Raw genomic sequence first — 17,692 nt, forward strand, 5'->3', positions numbered from 1 at the left:
AAAAAATATATATTAGTGAAGCTATGATGGATAACTACTACACCTAAAAAATGTCATATTCAAATCTAATGTACATATGGATTCTGCTTTATCCTTTAATTTAAATTTCAAAAGGTTCATCATCCAATTCAAGTTTTAAAATCTTTTAAGTTCAATTTAAATTATTAGTTATTACAACAAATAATATATAATTAATATAGTCTTAAAATTGCCAAGTGGCTAATTATTAGCTTGCAATTTGGCTTAATCATATTACTTGCATCTCTCCTATTTTATATATATATATATATATATATATATATATATATATATATATATATATATATATATATATATATATATATATATATATATATATATATATATATATATAATATAAATATAGATATAGATTTCTTTTGACTGAAAAAAATACCAATTGTTGTAAATATTAATATATATCTATTATTCGATTACCATGTTGAGTAATAATTTTTAAATTTAGGCATAGTATATAATTATATATAGAAGATAACTGTTCAAATATATATGGAATCTTATCACTTATTAATCGAATTTGGATAACTTTAACTCAAATTTTAAAACTTTAAAATAATTGCAAGTTCAATAAGTAAAAGCATGAAATGGAAATTTGTTGATTTTGAATTTGATGTTGTCAGTGCTTATCTTTCAATTCAAATTTAATAACTTTATTTTGTCAATTTTAAAAATTATGTTTTAAATTTGCTTTGTCATAATTCTCATTAGCTTTGTCTTAAAATTGTTAAGTGACTTGTTATTAGCTTGTCACTTGGGTTAACCGCATTACTTGTACCTTTCCTTTATATATATATATATATATATAGATTCTATTTCATATCTATTCATATATAATAGGAGAGGCAAAGCAAGGATATGATGACAAGTGTCATCACCAGAAAAATCTCAAATTTAAAAAGAAAAATAAATAAATAAAACACTTAGCAAACTTATTAAGAAATAAAAAACTGCAAGTTGCGAAACAGTGACATCATCGCAAGTGTGTAACCACAAAACTCAAATTTAAAGTAGAAACAGAAAAATGAAAAAAAAAAAAAAAAAAAAGAGAAAAAAAAAGTGGCACTTCACAAAACACGCATACTACACAAAAACTGCGAAATAAAACTGCCCACTCACTTTTATCCCGCTTATTTTTTAGAGTTCCAATAAGTGATGATAACCTCTTCCACTTGCTCCAATTTCCCACTCTCTCCCTCTCTTCTCTTTTTCAGTTTCTCCAGAAAAAAAAAAATTGTGCAATTTAGTAAAATCAATCTTGATTTTTTTTCTTATCCTATTGTTCAATAGATCTATATTTAATTGATTTTTTTCTTTGTGGGATGTAAAAGTGCAGGGTATGTACAAATTTCTGAAAGAGAAGGCTTGGATTTGAATGCTGAAGCCATTTTTAAATCTGTTTTTTGAATAGGATATACAGCATTCATTTTGAAGGGGGAAATCAAATTTTGAAGATAAAAGATGTTCCATGTCACAATAACGAACGATACCGAATTCGGTTATTGGGAAGGACAGTATCTTCAGCAAGGGATGTTTGCTACGCAAAAGAACGATCTTATTCGGTGTCAACAGATGACACAGAAAGGGATGAGCTTTTCCATTGAGATGATTTCCTACAAAAACTATTTATGTTTGGGTTCTTTAGAAAACCAATTGCTTAATACTTTTTACTTTTTAATTGGATGTTGTCATATAGATTTCCCTATCGTTTCCAGGGATCAAAGCAATGATAGGGAAAATGTTATGTCTGTGAAATTGTGAACCTGGGAGAGTCCCACATTTTTTCTTTACGGTTGATGGTTATTAGTGGCTGTTATTGCATGCTTATGTTGAGCAGGAATGATATCAGATCTGACCATCAAACGAAGAAAGATATGCAGGATCAAGAAGGGGATGTGACTGATGCAGAAACAGATGTGTAATTTTCTTAGTTTGTATCATTCTCATGGATGTAGGTAGCCGTGAAATCTAGGTCATTGACAGATAGAGAAGGAGGCTATTAGAGTAAACCATGATAAGGTATGTAGTTTTGTGTTTCACTTTCCCTCTAATCATTTTTCTACTCTTATATCTGTAAAGCACTGTATTTTTTCTTTGAACATGATTATTATATAGAGATAACACTGATGAATGTATTTGCTTCATGACAACACTGATGAATGTAGGAGGTTGTTATTTAGATCCTGACCTGCCAAAGAATTATTTTGATCACATTCAGAATCGTAGCAGAGACAGAATATATGCTTTTGATTATGCATTTGGACCTAAATCCACAAATTTAGCAAGTATTTCGTCTTATCTGCATGGAATTTCAATTGAAAAACTAAACTTTTATTTGAAATACAAGGTGTGCAACAGTACTATGTCTATACATATGCTATTGTTCTATTGTAACACGTCTCTAATCTCTTATAGGTTTGGAGAATTAGGGGGATCTTTCAAGTATCAACTACAATGGGATTAATACTAATTTTCAGAGTTTGAGAATATCATATTATTTGCTTTATAAAAGGGCTCAATGTAAAATTGATGGTGGATAGCAGAAGGAGTTATTTCAACAAATTGTGAATTTTTGTTTTTGTGTTATTTCAAAGCACGATTTCTAATTTGCTTTTGCTTTTAATGTTTTAGAACTTTAGGAATCGATAGTACATGTTCTTTTATTTTTTTTTATTCTTTGCCTTCACCTCTAAATTCAATTTGATGTGTCTTTTATTTTTGACACAAAATGTATTTAAGTTGGTGTAAATCTACACATTTTGTGTTTAAATTTAAGTTTAAGTCCTTATTCGAAAAGGAAATATCATCTTAAAGATGATTTATTGAGATTTTGCTTCGCTTATTATTTTTGAATCATGTAATATCTTCATGTTGTTTGTACCACAGACTTATATAATAGAGAATATCATAGCTATGGGTTTTCCTAAAAGCGACATGAGCTCTGGTATCTTTGGATATGTCGAGGTAAAGATCGCCCATAATTACTTTTTTATAAATTTTCCACTTATTCCAGACCTGCATTTCTCAAACATATCAGATTGGATGATACTGGGGTTCCATAGAAATCACATGGAGGAAGTGATCAATTTTTTCGAGACTCATCATCAGGTACTTAAGTAAACCTGATCGCTTTTTCTCCCCAATAAGTCTATTGAAGTGCATCTTATACTTTTTACAAGAATACAGCTTCTCGAAACACTATGAGCCATGATTTTGCAGAGTAGAGAGTGCTCCATGGTTGCTGTAAAAGTGGCTGCTCATCATGATGTTTTTATGGACCTTCAGTTGCCAACTTCCATTAGAACAATTTCCGGTAGTTTCTTAGGGATGTTAACATTCAGAATTTTGCTTTCTTTCAAGTTGTATTTGTTTTTTGTGATAGTAGTATATAATGGAGCCTGTCTAACAAGACAACTGCAGTAGCATTTGAGTGTTGCCTTTCTCAACACTCAAATAAATTCTAGAGAAAGGGTGAGATGATAAGAGAAATGCTCTTTTCTTTGCCTTCACCCCTAAATTTTATTTTACGGATTGCATCTTTAAAATTCTCACATTTGTGGATATTAACTTTTGCAGTATGTACTGGTCTTTCGGAGATTGTTGGACTCGAATGTACTCAACGATAACAATTATGGTAATATTTATATTCTTAATAAGTTACATTGTGTTATTTTAATATATTATACATTAATTTTTAATCATATGCATGTATTTTGAATCAATGGAAGATATTTTTGTGGCTAACTTTCCTTTTTTTTTTTTTTTTTTTCTTCTTCTTCTTTCCGTTTTTCCTTTTTACTCCTGAAAGATTTACTGGCAGTGGAAATATCACTTCCTCCTTTCATGAAAGATAAACAAAGGAGGAACAAAACTGCATAGCAAGGAATTTTGATACAAAGATTCGTTCTAATAATGCAGCCCAAAAGGCAAAGGGAAAAATATGCAAGCTCCTTGATGACATGGTTTACTATGGCATGCCTATGGATCAGCTCAATTTTCAGCATAAAAATTCATGTTCTAATGCATATATATTAATTGAGAGTTATTTTTTATTGTTTTCTTTTTACTGGCTATTCAATTGATTTGGTTATTTTGATTTGTTGAATAGAGAAAGAAGAATGAAGGAGGGAGAAGAAGAGTGGCGAATTACAGAAGAAGGAAATGAAGAGGGAAAAGCGAAACTATGACAAATGATATGTGGGTTTTATTGAAATCACATTTTCTTTAAGAAGGTTGTGTCTCCACATTTTCATTAAGAAGGTTGTGTCTCCAAAGTCATCAATATCATCTTGAAGTTTCAAATGTTTATTTTTAACGATGTGTTCTGCTAAATTAAAAAAAAAAAAAAAAATCTTTTTTCAAAGTTGTGGTTGATATTGTTCTCATTTTCCTTTTTATGGTGCTCTTTTCGTTGGTTTTACATTTGATGTAGATTTAACGGTTGTAAATATTAATTATCTGTTCTTCTATCCGATGAATTGCATAATCTCTTAATTAAATTAAAGAGAAAAGAATGCATCCTGCCTTTGTGCTTTTCAATTTCCTAACTTTGGTGTTTGACTTTTGTTTTTAGTTTTTTAATACTACTTATATATTTTGTTTTTAATTTTCAAAAGGAATTCTTATATGATGATGCTGATTCAACTTGATGTCTTTTATTTGACACACTTGTGGAATTATACTGGGTATGTTGTTGTTGTTGTTGTTATTTGACACAAAATGTATTTCCATAAGTTTCAGTTTAAGTCCTCATCTCCAAAAGGAATATCATTTTGAAGATTTTAAAATTATTTTAACTTCATAAAATCTTTTGTTCTTCGGCAGTGCAGTAAGAAACAAGATGCAGTTGAGGTTTAATTAAAATGTGATGTAATGCACTCAAATAAGTAAAATCATAATTTGATAAGCTTAATATTTTATGCTATTATTTATGCTTTGTGCAGGTCCTAGGACCACTATACTAAAATGAGAGCAATGTGTAAAAGCATTAAGTGAAGCACAAGATAATAAAAAGTTATGGGATAATGTAACAATGTGCATTCCAACAAGACGTCAAAACTATTTCTTGATTAATATTTTTCTGAAGATTGACCTACTACTACTAGTTAAAAAAAAAAAAAAACAAGACAATCATCATCTCTCACAATTTCATCCTTCCTCGCTCTTAATCAAATTTTATCTTCATTTTTTCTGTATGAAATTCATCAAAAATAAAAAGGATCACATCACCAGCCTTCCACAACTCATTACTATAAAAGATTGTCATTAAACCACCAGCATCATTATAAAGTGTATACACATTATATAATAATGTATAGGAGATGTGTATACATCCATATACATTGCTATACAATACTTATCCATTGTATAGGTAATTTATCCATTGTATAAATAGTGTATATACGTTGTATAACTACGTATAAAGTGTATACAAATTATATAATAATGTATAAGAGATGTGTATATATCCATATACACTGCTATACAATAGTTATACACTATCTAGGTAATGTATCTATATTATATAAATAGTGTATAATCGTGCATATACGTTGTATAACTATGTATAACAGTGTAGATACACCTATCATACACATTTAGCATGCAAAAACACCATCCCACTGCCATTACACCTCCATTTTAACACCATAATCACCAAACAAGAAAAAAAAGAACTAGAAGAAGATACAGAAGTTGTCCAGCAATTTGCTATTGAACCTTTTTTATTTCAGATCTGAAAGCTTTTCCTCTTTGAGATGGGAGTTACAAAACATTCGTTACCATCCTTATTTTAACTAATTTGAGTTTGTAGCAAGAAGGAGCACAAGAAAGAAACAAATAAGAAAGAAATATGGAAAGGTAGATAGAGATAGAGAGAGAGATGGACATCTGGAGAGAAGAACAAAGAGAGACATAGGGGGTTGACTGAAAAGATAGTCACGTGGGAGAGAGAAAAGGGAGTGATGACCAGGTTTAAATTAATTGGGCTAAATCGGGTAAGAAAATAATAATTGGGCTAATTTCTCTAAACTAGATGAGCGAATGGTCATGGCCCTTAATTTTTTGGTATTAAATTTGTCCTGCATTTAATTGGTTGTATTAGCTAAAATCTATATCTATATATAATATAAAGCTAAGCAGACAATTCTACGTGACACCTCTCTATGACCTCCATTGACATTTATCTTTTTTCTCAATTTTTTGACATTTTCCTCTTCATTTCTCTATTTAATTAAATAAAATTAAAGGTTTCATCTCTCCACCCATAATAAAGATTCACTCACTATTTAATAGCTTTATATCTGCCATCACTTGCCACTAATAATTACACCTATTCAAAATATTAAAATCATATAAAACAGTCAATTAAATAAAAAATCGTTATAGAAACCCAAAAGTCACACCACTTCAATATAATTTAAGGGTTGTCCGTGGAAAGCATGCAGTTGTTCGTCTCCCATTTCTATTTTGGGGTCATGCATGTCCAATCTTCTGTAACTCTTCTTTGATTAGCTCTTATGTGAAGACAACTTCTTTGTTTTAGGTAAATTTCAACATTCTAAAATCAAAAGTGATGAAATTATCATATGAATATATGAATAGGCCAATTCCTAATGATGAAAGATCTGTAAAGATAGAGTTTAGTCTTAAAATCTTGACCAAATCAAGTGAATTGAGCACTTCCAACTACTCCACACTCACGGTGAGAAGATTTTGCTTTCTTTTCACATTGAATTATTAACAAAATATTAACCTCTCATCAATCTGGTAGTTTAAGTTACTTTTGCTTTTAATTTGATTTTCTCTTTTGGATAACTTCTGTTGTTTTTATTTTGTCAGTAGATCAGACATAGAACAAGTATTTAAAGGTAATGTTCTTTGTTGCTTTAAAAAAAACAAAAAAAGGGAACTCAGTACTGAATACAGACAACAGTAGGTAACATGCTAAAAGAGTTACTATATGATGTTAATTTATAACTTTGAATTGTATGATTTGGACAGCGACAATTATGGATTAGCAATATATTTCTAATATGATTTTTCTTTTCCTTTTTTTTCACTTCTAACAGACTTTCTTTTCGCTCCTTGATCTTTTGCTTTGCATTTTATTTTTGGAGCTGGCAGTTCCGTCTAACTGATCTCTATGGATCTGAAAATGTAAAATAGATTATTTATAACTCTAAGCTCTCCTTGATAGTACTCCATATTAACACAGATACAATTCAAAAAAAATAAAATTAATGATGATGTTTTAGAAATGTAATCTTGCGACTAATCTCACTTCTTTTTTCCTACAAACTAATTTAAATAATGCTGAAAGATTAGTGGGTTGACAAACAGTCAAGACTCTATTTGTTACTGATCTATTCCATTAATATGAAGTATTCTTCTATTCTCCTTGCGTGTGCAGATTGTTAGGAAACTCATGAATTTTGAAGAAAAAAATCACCTTACTACAGGCTGGGTTGTCAACTCTGTGCAACATATTTCTTCTTGGTTGAGATGTGATGGATATTATTTTCTGTTCTCTTCTTTGATTCATTTTCAGGAGAGATTTTGTAGTAATATTACATTCCAATTTCCCTGGCACAATAATAGAAGTACATTACTCTGCTTTTCATATTTACCTGAATGGTTTTTCCTTTTCTATTTTAGTTTTTTAATTTTCTTCTTAACATTAATTAGACTTTTATCCTCCTAGGATTGATGTCGATAATACCTTACTTAATGGATTCCTTTAGTTTTCTTATTAGGCATTACTATAGGAGTTATTGGCAATTACTATAAGAGTTATTGTCGGGTGACCTAATGTAATTTTCGTAAAAATTTTGGGGTCAAAAGAATTGTAATGGTATCAGAACTTGAAGGGAATGGCCTGTTACTACCGTTTATTCAGTATTTTATTTCCATGTAAGATTGAAGTTGAAAATTTGTTTAGTTTCATTTTCTTCTTGTGAGGAGATTGGTGGAGCAGTATAGGGAGAGGAAGAGGGACTTACACATGGTATTCATAGACCTAGAAAAGGCTTACGACAAAGTTCTAAGAGAGATCCTATGGAGATGCTTAGAGGCTAAAGGTGTACCTGTGGCGTACATTAGGGTGATCAAGGACATGTATGAGGGAGCCAAAACCAGGGTAAGGACAGTAGGAGGAGACTCAGAGCACTTTCCAGTTGTGATGGGGTTGCATCAAGGATCAGCTCTTAGTCCGTTTTTATTTGCCTTGGTGATGGATGGATTGACGCGGCAAATTCAAGGTGAGCTGCCATGGTGTATGCTTTTCGCGGATGACATAGTCCTGATCGACAAGACTCGTAGTGGAGTTAACGCTAAGCTGGAGGGTTGGAGACATACTCTGGAGTCTAAAGGGTTTAAGCTGAGTAGGACCAAGACAGAGTACTTAGAGTGTAAGTTCAGTGAAGCACCTCAGGAGGCTGGCTTGGAAGTGAGGCTTGGTACCCAGGCCATCCAGAAGAAAAGTAGTTTCAAGTATCTTGGGTCTATTATGCAAGGCAGCAGGGAGATTGACGATGATGTCACACATCGTATTGGGGCAGGGTGGATGAAATGGAGGCTTGCTTCCGGAGTGCTATGTGACAAGAAGGTGCCACCACAACTTAAGGCAAGTTCTACAAAGTGGTGGTTAGACCGACTATGTTGTATGGGGCGGAATGTTAGCCAGTTAAGATCTCTCACTTTCAAAAGATGAAAGTTGCCGAGATGAGAATGTTGAGATGGATGTGTGGCCACACCAAGAGTGACATGATTAGGAATGAGGATATTCGGGACAAGGTGGGAGTGGCGTCGATGGAAGACAAGATGCGAGAAGCGAGATTACGGGGGTTATTTTTAAGGTTTGCGGCGGTTTGAAACCCCCGCAATGTGTTGTTGCGGCAGTTGTCAAAACCCCCACAATAACAGCTATCGCAATCAATTAGCGGAGGTTTTTTGCTGACCGCCAGAACTAATTTGCGGCTGTTATTTTACGGCAGTTGACCCCCGTAATTTTAAAATTTAATCTTTTAAAAATAATTCTCAATTACAGATTGCGGCGGTTTAGAACCTCCGCAATACATATATATATATATTTTTTTAAAATTAGCTTATATTTAAAGGTCCTGGCAGTCTCATATCCCCCAACAATTCATTGAATTGTTTTATATATTATCGATTACAAAATCACTAATTAAGCTGGAAATCATAATCAAAGCAAAAAAAACATTAAAACTTTAAGAGATATCGATAACATATCGTAAAATCACAAATGTTATCATAAAGTACCATTAGTTTTTGAAACTAAAAATTTAAGTAGCATTATCAGATCACTCAAAAACTAAATTTAAACACAATACATTCACTCCAGCGTTCTAACATCCGTTCCTACCAAACAATACAATGAAATCAACAGTTGTCACTATGATTACTATCACCGCATGATCTTCTTGCATCCATGGGCGAAAGGGATCCACTAGCCGCATCACTTGGCTGCATAATGAAAAGCATAGAAATAGAGTTAGCTACCATCCTGATAATACCACAACTCTTTATTCAAGTTTAATTTGGAAATCCAACTGCTCATACAGTAGAAAATAAAACATAGTAATGAATTAAGCATCAATCACATTCAAAAGTAACTAAACCTCTTTTTCATCTCACACTAGCTACAATCAGTTTCATATAAATACTGCTCCCTCGGTCTAAATTTATACGACACTCTTTCCTTTTTATTCAGTCCCAAATGCCCTGCCTTTCCTCCCATTGATGTTCCTTGCCATTCTCCTCCATAGGCCACGAAGGTTCAGATTTTGCACCCCGAGGCCCAGCCATTGAAGTATAAGCCTTAAACATTCCTGTGAGAAATGACACTGAAAGAAGCGGTGTTCAGGTTTTTCCTCCTGCTCCTCACATATGACACACTTGTTATCATGGCACACCCCTATTTTTTGTAGTCTTGATCTTGTAAGGATCCTGTCATGTCCTACTATCCAGCAAATGAAACTCTGTTTTGATATATTGAGTTTATTCCACACCACCTCTCCCAATACCATGCTTCTTGGTCTCCTTTCCTCCATTGATAGCCACTATGAATTTTGTAGCTACCACTCTGTGTTATCCACCCATTGCCCACATATCCAGCTTTAAATTTATCTCTAATGGAGCATATCTTCTTCCAGTACCATGAACAGTCAGTAGGAGGTTCAAATCTTTACACAATGATTATATTTTCTATATTAATTCATAGTAGTTCATCAAAATTTAAGGCCAAGAATCAATTCAAACAGAAAATAAGTCAGTAGCCAAACACGTCAAAATCAAATCTTTAAACACCTCAAAATCAAATCTTTAAACATAAAAATGATTCTATTTTCTTTATTAATCCATAGTAGTTCGTCAAAATTTAAGGTCAAGAATCAATTCAAACTACACCATACACCTCAAAATCAAATTTCTATACATACTAATGAATTTTTAATATATAGTATTTAAACCTTTTCATCAAACTTTATCCCCAAGAATCAATTTAAACAGCTAATGATCAACTACTAAACAACCTCAAAAAATGAAGTTTTAAACTTCCTAAAAAACACTTCTAGTCCCTGGATAATTACAAGCAACGTCAGCACAAAGTTGCCAAAAAAATTGCTAACATCTAACTTTTAGTGAGTGATCTCAGGACTAGGAACTCTTATCTATTATTTTAGTACACAACAAACCAGAATGTACTACTCTGTTTTTACTCTCTGTTTGCTTGTTTCTTATGCAACTTCAATTTGTTACACAACAAACCAGACTTCATTGACACAAAGAGAAGTCTCCCTTTTTTTTTTTCCTAATCACTAAAAACTTGATTTCCTTAAGCAGGCATTGAGAAAGGATTGTACACAGTTGAATCATACATCCCAACAGTGGATAGGAAAGGACCATCATATTACAATTGGATCATCTGAATGCCGGTACTATTTTTCCAGACACAAAATTAACCAACATACAATAACAGCCACAGTAGTCTCGTCATTTTTCAAAGAGAAAACAAATCCAAAAAATTTCAGACCAATTAAATGAAAAGGAAATGAAGAACTTTACTTACTGTTGTAGGAGAAACCGCCGAAGAAGAAGCAAAGAACCCCGCAAACTGTTCTGGTATCGTCCCTTCTTTCATTATCATATATGACTTGAAAGCATTCATCATTTTTTCTTGAGCATTCATCATTTTCTTATGGTTCTGTTGACATTGGGACGAACATGAACCTTCACTTCTTGAAGCACTTGTACCGCCGAAACGAGGTCTTGCTTGTTTAAAAACTTTATTGGGGATAGGTCCTAATCCCAAGCACCTCACCCTCCCAGAGTGCTCTTCTCCTAGCACCTTGCCGACGACATCATTTTGCGAAATTTGAGACTCGTCTATGATGCTTTGGCTTAAAGCTAACTCAATTTTTTCCTACACATACAAAACTCATTGTCACAAATAAACCAATAGGAATGCATGAAATTAAATAAGACAGAACTTAAGAGACATGGCTTTTAACTATGAAGCAGATTGTGTGAGCTCATTAATTTTTAACCCATAAGATGGAAAAACTTTAACTTGATTCCTTAAACTTAGGATACAAAGCAAATAGATGGGATTCTAAGGACAAATTTGAAAAAAATAACTTCAAACAATGAAACAGAGAGCATAGAATCAGATCATATTGCTATATTAATACTACTCCAGTTTATTAATATTCATAGCTATAGCTTATGCTTAAAGACCTTGAACAAAAAACTTCAATCAGATGACCACCGATCAGTTTTTCAGATACAAAAATCAGCATTAGCTCGCTTCAATTATCTGCCCTACTCCCCAATCCTCATGATTTTTTTCTTGAGATAAGCTGAGAATTCACAGAAACTTACGCATATTTCTTTTGCTACTTCATTAACATATACTCCATCTTGATTCTTATGAGTAGCAAGGTATATTTGTGCTCGTCCAGGCCTTTGTCCAGTCTGAGCCATCTATAAATAAAAATCAAATAAGAATTATTTACTACATAGAAATAATTACATAGTAGGTTAATTTACTCACCATTTCAGCCCTTCTCGTAGCATTGGCTTTGGAGCCGCCTGTGTGTGGTATAGTCTGTTTCTTTCGATTTTCAGCATTTCTTAATCGCATTGCCTTATAAAAATATACTTGAAACTCAATTAGAAAAACAAATAATTATATAATTAGAAATACTAGTATAAGCAGTTACATAAGTACCTTTGTTGAATCTTTATATTGGTAATCAACAAAAGAAATCCATTGATTACGTGGAATCGCATCCGGCACACTTTCAATAATCTCAATTTTACTTTTAAGCAGGTCTTCATGTATCTTCCACAAGTTATTTTTATTTGCATCCCACTTCTTTCCAATAGATTTATAGACATGTCCCATTGCAAATGACTCGGTTGTCCTAAAGAAGAACTTGGGCTTCAAGAATAAAACATTGGTTAGCTTATACCTTTATAATTTGATATAGTTGTGCTTCTCACCAAAAAATAAACAGTGATATAGTTGTACTAATATAGAGCTTATACCTTTATAATTTGATATAGTTGTGCTTCTCACCAAAAAAAAAAAAAAACAGTGATATAGTTGTAATAATATAGAGCTTATACCTTTATAATTTGATCGAAGACGCGGTTGAAGTATGAAATAGGTAAACTTAACCATTTGTCAAAGTTGATTGGAAATAAAGAGCAGTCACACGCCAAAATTCCACAAAAGCGTGAAAGAAGGCCGCGTCCATCTCCAAATGGTTCATCCAAGTAATCAAAATCAACCACAATACGTTCTTCACACGTTAAATTGATCACTTCATTAACTTTCAATCTGAGTTTCCTGATATTTTCTTCTGAATCTATAACAAGAAAAGAGATCAGTTGAAGCCACGAGAGAGATGAACAACAACTTAGAAGGGACTGTTGAATATGTACTGATAGTCAAAAGTATTTACCTATTGCGTCTACAATCCAATGCGACCTAGAACACTTTTTGGATGCGGCCTGAACTGTTGGAGCTGGCTGTGTTGAGTCCCGATCTGTCGAAGCCAAATATGATGTCGAGTGAATTGACAGAGATAGTTGTGATGAGTCCTGATCTGTCGAAGCCAAATTTGATGTCGAATGAACTGATCGAGATGGTTGTGATGCTTGGTGAACTGCTGGAGCCGGCTGTGGTGCGGCCTGATCCATCGGAGCTGGATGGGATATTGAGTGAACTGATCGAGATGGCTATGATGCCGGCTGAAATGTTGGAGTCGCCTGCGATGTAGGTTGAAATGATGGGGCCAGATGTGTTGTTGCCCGAAATGACATGGTCGGATGTGTTGGCAGGCATGGCGTTGATTGTCCTAATTCAGCAACTGGATGAGGTACTGACTGAACTGAATTTTGCTTCTTCTGCAAATGCCTGAACCTTGGCATATCTACAATTCAATAATGAATCCTGCAGCAGGAAGCAATAAAGTTAGTAAGCAGATCCACAGCAAAACATCAAGATTGAATATAGCTCCTGAAAATAGTAGTAAATGAGAAAGATCAAGAAATGTTTGAACATATTAAGATCCACAATATAACAGCTGGTCAAACACTTTCTAAATCCTATGCAGAACCCAAATAACAAGCAACTCAAAAATTCCATAAAGAATAAAGATAGCTTTCTTAACCAAAAGATAGTAAGTTCTGGAAAAAACACTAATGAAACCTTCCTAATCAAGCGGGAAAAAAAGGTGACGAAGGGAACTAAAAAGGTAATGATATATCTATTCAGTCATATGCTCCTCTATTGCAATTTGGATATTCTCATAATCAACATCAAAAAATTGTCCAAATTCTTGTTGTCGATATGGTTCATTCTCGTATATTTCCTCTTCATCAACCTCTCCCATGTCAAACAAATCTCTTGGCTTTAGATGTACAGCCACACTCCATGCTTTATCAGTTTCATCATCAACATAATAGACCATATTTGCTTGTGATGCTTCAATATACGGATCGTCATCCTCACGATCACCAGTGTGAATCAATTTAGAGAAGTTGTCACAATTAAACTTCTAAACATCTGATTTGAACCCTCTGTTTCGAGTAGTGTCAGCCCACTGACATTTGAAGAGAACAACCCTGAATCAGCCATAGTAATTAAGCTCAATAATATCTTCCAACCTCCCGTAATATGGCAGGTCTGCTTGTCTTGCATATCTATCTGCACTAGATGCAACACAAGAAGTGTCAGAGACAAGAAAGACTCCGCTATTTTGAGTTTTTAATCTTTGTTCTCTAGATAAAGTCCGAAATTTGAATCCATTAATGTTATAAGCACTGAATCTTCTTGCATCTTGTGCCGGACCTTGTGCTAAGAACTTCATATCATCAGAGATAGTGTCTGCTATATCCAGATTCATTATCTAAATAGACAACACATTTATGTTAGAAATATAAATTGATACAAGAAAACTTATGAAACCAATCAGGAAACATTCTAATAATATTCACTTACTCTCTTAGGAAACCAATCAGGGAACTCTTTACTAACTCTCCTCTCTACCTCTGTTGGTGAAAGTTTTCGGCCTCTACTTCTTCTGATGTGATGTCTAAATTCACTACAAAGGTGTTATATGAATTAATTTAAATCCAATTATTCTAAATGTTTCTTATAAATCAAATCAATTTAAATTTCTTACTCAACAAATGGCTTCACTGTTGCGCAATTGAGTAACACATATCGATGAGCTTGTGTTTTCTCCAAAAGTCAATGGTTCTGTTGTGGAACCTCCAACAGGTTTACCTTGTTGGGGGAACATAGATGACTTTTCAGAAGCCTCCTTACAATTTGGTTAATCATTTACACGTTTAGTTCGATTTAACCTTGACTCAATTCCCTCAAAATAACGAGAACAAAAAGTTAGAGCTTCTTCAACTATGTAGCCTTCAGCTATGGAACCTTCTGGTTGTGATCTGTTCCCTACAAGGGACTTTAAATGACCTAACAATCTATAACCAAAATAATAAGGTGTTAGAAGAAGCATTTACAGTGAAATACTATTACAAGATCGATTAAAATATTTTGAATAAGAAATATTTTACCTTTCAACAAAATACATCCATCGATAATGCACCGGGCCACCTTGTATTACTTCATCCACGAGATGAACAGTTAGATGAACCATTATAGTAAAAAATGATGGAGGGAACAACATCTCTAGATGGCACAGAGTTTCCACAATTCGATTTTGTAGCTTTTCAAAGTCTGCGAGCGTTAAGCTTTTCAAACAAAGATGCCTAAAAAACGAGGAAAGCTCTACCAAAGTTGCAACAACCTGGTTTGGAAGCACATTGCGAATTGTTATCGGTAACAATTGTTCCATAAGGATGTGACAATCATGACTTTTTAGTCCAAAGATCCTTTTCTGATCCAAATAAATACAACGAGATATATTACTTGAATAACCATCCGGCACTGAGATATTCTTTAAAGTCTTGAGAAAGGTCACTTTCTTCTCCTTTGGAATTGTAAATGCACCAAGCCTACATTCATCATTCTCATCCGGCCAAAGATCACGCCTTATACCCATATCTTGTAGATCTCTTCGAGCCTTAACATGATCCTTTGATTTTTCTTTATCATTTAGCAAAGAGTATATAATATTATCAAACACATTTTTTTCAATATGCATAACATCTAAATTATGGCGCAACGAGTTAAACTCCCAATATGGAAGATCGAAGAATATGCTTTTTTTTCTCCTTTGTTGAGTTGCACCTTCTCCAACACTCCCTATCCCATTTCGTTTCCTTTTACCATTCAATTCTGTTTGTCTTCCAAATGTGACACTGATATATTTCACTTGTTGCAAGATGTCTGACCCTGAAAACTTCTTCGGAGGGGTCCTCTCTTCAACATTCCCATCAAAACGATGCCTCATCAGTCTAAATTTATGATTTCTTCCCAAAAACCGACGATGGCCAATACAACACCACTTTCTACTATGACGAAGGAGACAAGGTTCTGTGTCAAAATTACAAGAGGGGCATGCAAGGCCAGTATGTGTGTTCCAACCAGATAAGATATCAAGTCCAGGAAAATCACTAACTGTCCACATAAGAGCTGCTCGCATTCTAAACATTTCATCCTTTGATGAATCAAAAGTGTCCACACCTTCCCTCCATAACTCATTCAACTCCTTAATAAGGGGTTGTAGGTATACATCTATGTTATTCCCTGTCGTACGTGGACCTGGAATGATCATTGAGAGGATGAAATTTGGTTGCTTCATACACAGCCAAGGAGGAAGGTTATCTGGAACCAAAACCGCAGGCCAAATGCTATAATTAGTACTCATTGTCCCAAAAGGATTGAAACCATCACCAGATAGACCTAATCGAACATTTCGAGGATCAGAAGCAAATTCAGGAAAAGTTGTATCAAACCTCTTCCATACCTCACCATCTCTAGGATATCTTATGGTTCCATCTTTGTTACCATCCTCCACATGCCAGCTCATATGCTCAGCAATCTTAGAGCACATGAACAATCTTTGTAATCTTGGTTTTACTGGAAAGTAGCGCAAAATTTTTGCAGGCTTTTTCCTTTTCTTATTTTGTTTCTTACTTGTAGTAGGTGCATGATATTTATTGCTCTCATTCTCGGGCTTCCATCTAGAAGTGTGACAATACTTGCATGTTTCTGCATTAACATCATCTTCCCAGTACAACATGCAATCATTTGGACAAGCATTTATCTTGACATAATCAAGACACAACTTCTTAATGGTTTTCTTGGCCTCATAAAAAGAATTAGGAATATTTGCAAATTTAAATGCATCTCTGAGTAGATCTAGTATCATAGTCATTCCCTTGTCACTTAACCCAGACAAACACTTTATATGATAAAGCTTTAATAAAAATTCCAACTTTGAGTACTTAGACCCTTCATACAATTCTTGACGTCCATCTCCAAGCAACTCAAACAAATCTTTGTTATTTGAAGCAGGCATATCATGTAACATTTCTTCTTCTCCCACCACTTGTGACGGACCTACATCAACACCCTCATGCCTTAAGCCCCCAAATGCTTCATTAATCAATAATTCTACAGGATTTTCAGTGGGTGGTACATCTTGAGTGACCTCTCTATTTCTGGAATTATGCAATACATTCATTTCCCCGTGCATAAACCAAGTGACATAATTTTTAGGGAACGACTTGTCAATCAAATGATTAAACACTATTTTCCTGGTCTGCCACTTCCTAGAACCACATTTAGGACATGGACATTTTATTTTATCTCCTATAGCTGCATTGTTAAATGCAAAATTCAAAAATTGATTCAAACCAATCACATACTCCGGTGTGTTCCTTGGCATTCCAATCCAAGATTTATCCATTAAAAAATTAGATTAGTGTGCAACAATATCACCTATAAGAATTCATGAGAAAGAAAATGAGTTGCCTATTAGCATAAGTGAACATAATAGAAAATGAAAAAATAATGAATTCTACCAGAGAACATACATAATCAAACACCTTAAGAAAATATTACTGAGATTTTCACGAAGTACTGATAGATTTGAGACAGATCAGCAAAGTAAATAAATATGTATGCTCATAGCAGAGCCAAACTCAA

At 33.6% G+C, this 17,692-nt stretch overlaps 2 protein-coding genes and 1 long non-coding RNA gene across 8 annotated transcripts; 1 reads left to right on the forward strand and 2 right to left on the reverse strand.

Annotated features, from left to right (window-relative positions):
• The first annotated feature begins 847 nt into the window (after nucleotides 1-847).
• On the forward strand, nucleotides 848-4,571 carry LOC132627350 (uncharacterized). Of its 6 annotated transcripts, none has more exons than XR_009577846.1 (3): nucleotides 1,132-3,670; nucleotides 3,845-3,998; nucleotides 4,145-4,571. It is a non-coding gene; the product is annotated as an uncharacterized LOC132627350 (long non-coding RNA). The 6 variants fall into 6 exon arrangements; XR_009577845.1 differs by having other exon boundaries at nucleotides 1,132-2,055; nucleotides 2,452-3,670; nucleotides 3,845-4,571; XR_009577844.1 differs by having other exon boundaries at nucleotides 1,133-3,507; nucleotides 3,613-3,670; nucleotides 3,845-4,571.
• Nucleotides 4,572-9,438: 4,867 nt separating this feature from the next.
• Nucleotides 9,439-12,611, reverse strand: LOC132628943 (uncharacterized). The gene is made up of 5 exons (XM_060344693.1): nucleotides 12,287-12,611; nucleotides 12,110-12,202; nucleotides 11,938-12,039; nucleotides 11,126-11,479; nucleotides 9,439-9,522 (listed from the first exon to the last, which is right to left on the reverse strand). The coding sequence occupies exons 1-5, from the start codon at nucleotides 12,461-12,463 to the stop codon at nucleotides 9,439-9,441; spliced, it is 810 nt and encodes a 269-aa protein (XP_060200676.1). The 5' UTR covers nucleotides 12,464-12,611.
• Nucleotides 12,612-14,195: 1,584 nt separating this feature from the next.
• LOC132628944 (uncharacterized) lies at nucleotides 14,196-17,453 on the reverse strand. The gene is made up of 4 exons (XM_060344694.1): nucleotides 15,154-17,453; nucleotides 14,935-15,060; nucleotides 14,567-14,669; nucleotides 14,196-14,474 (listed from the first exon to the last, which is right to left on the reverse strand). The coding sequence occupies exons 1-4, from the start codon at nucleotides 17,451-17,453 to the stop codon at nucleotides 14,196-14,198; spliced, it is 2,808 nt and encodes a 935-aa protein (XP_060200677.1).
• Between the last annotated feature and the right edge of the window lie 239 nt (nucleotides 17,454-17,692).

Source organism: Lycium barbarum, chromosome 2 (assembly GCF_019175385.1).
Source record: "Lycium barbarum isolate Lr01 chromosome 2, ASM1917538v2, whole genome shotgun sequence".
Classification (NCBI taxonomy): Eukaryota; Viridiplantae; Streptophyta; class Magnoliopsida; order Solanales; family Solanaceae; genus Lycium; species Lycium barbarum.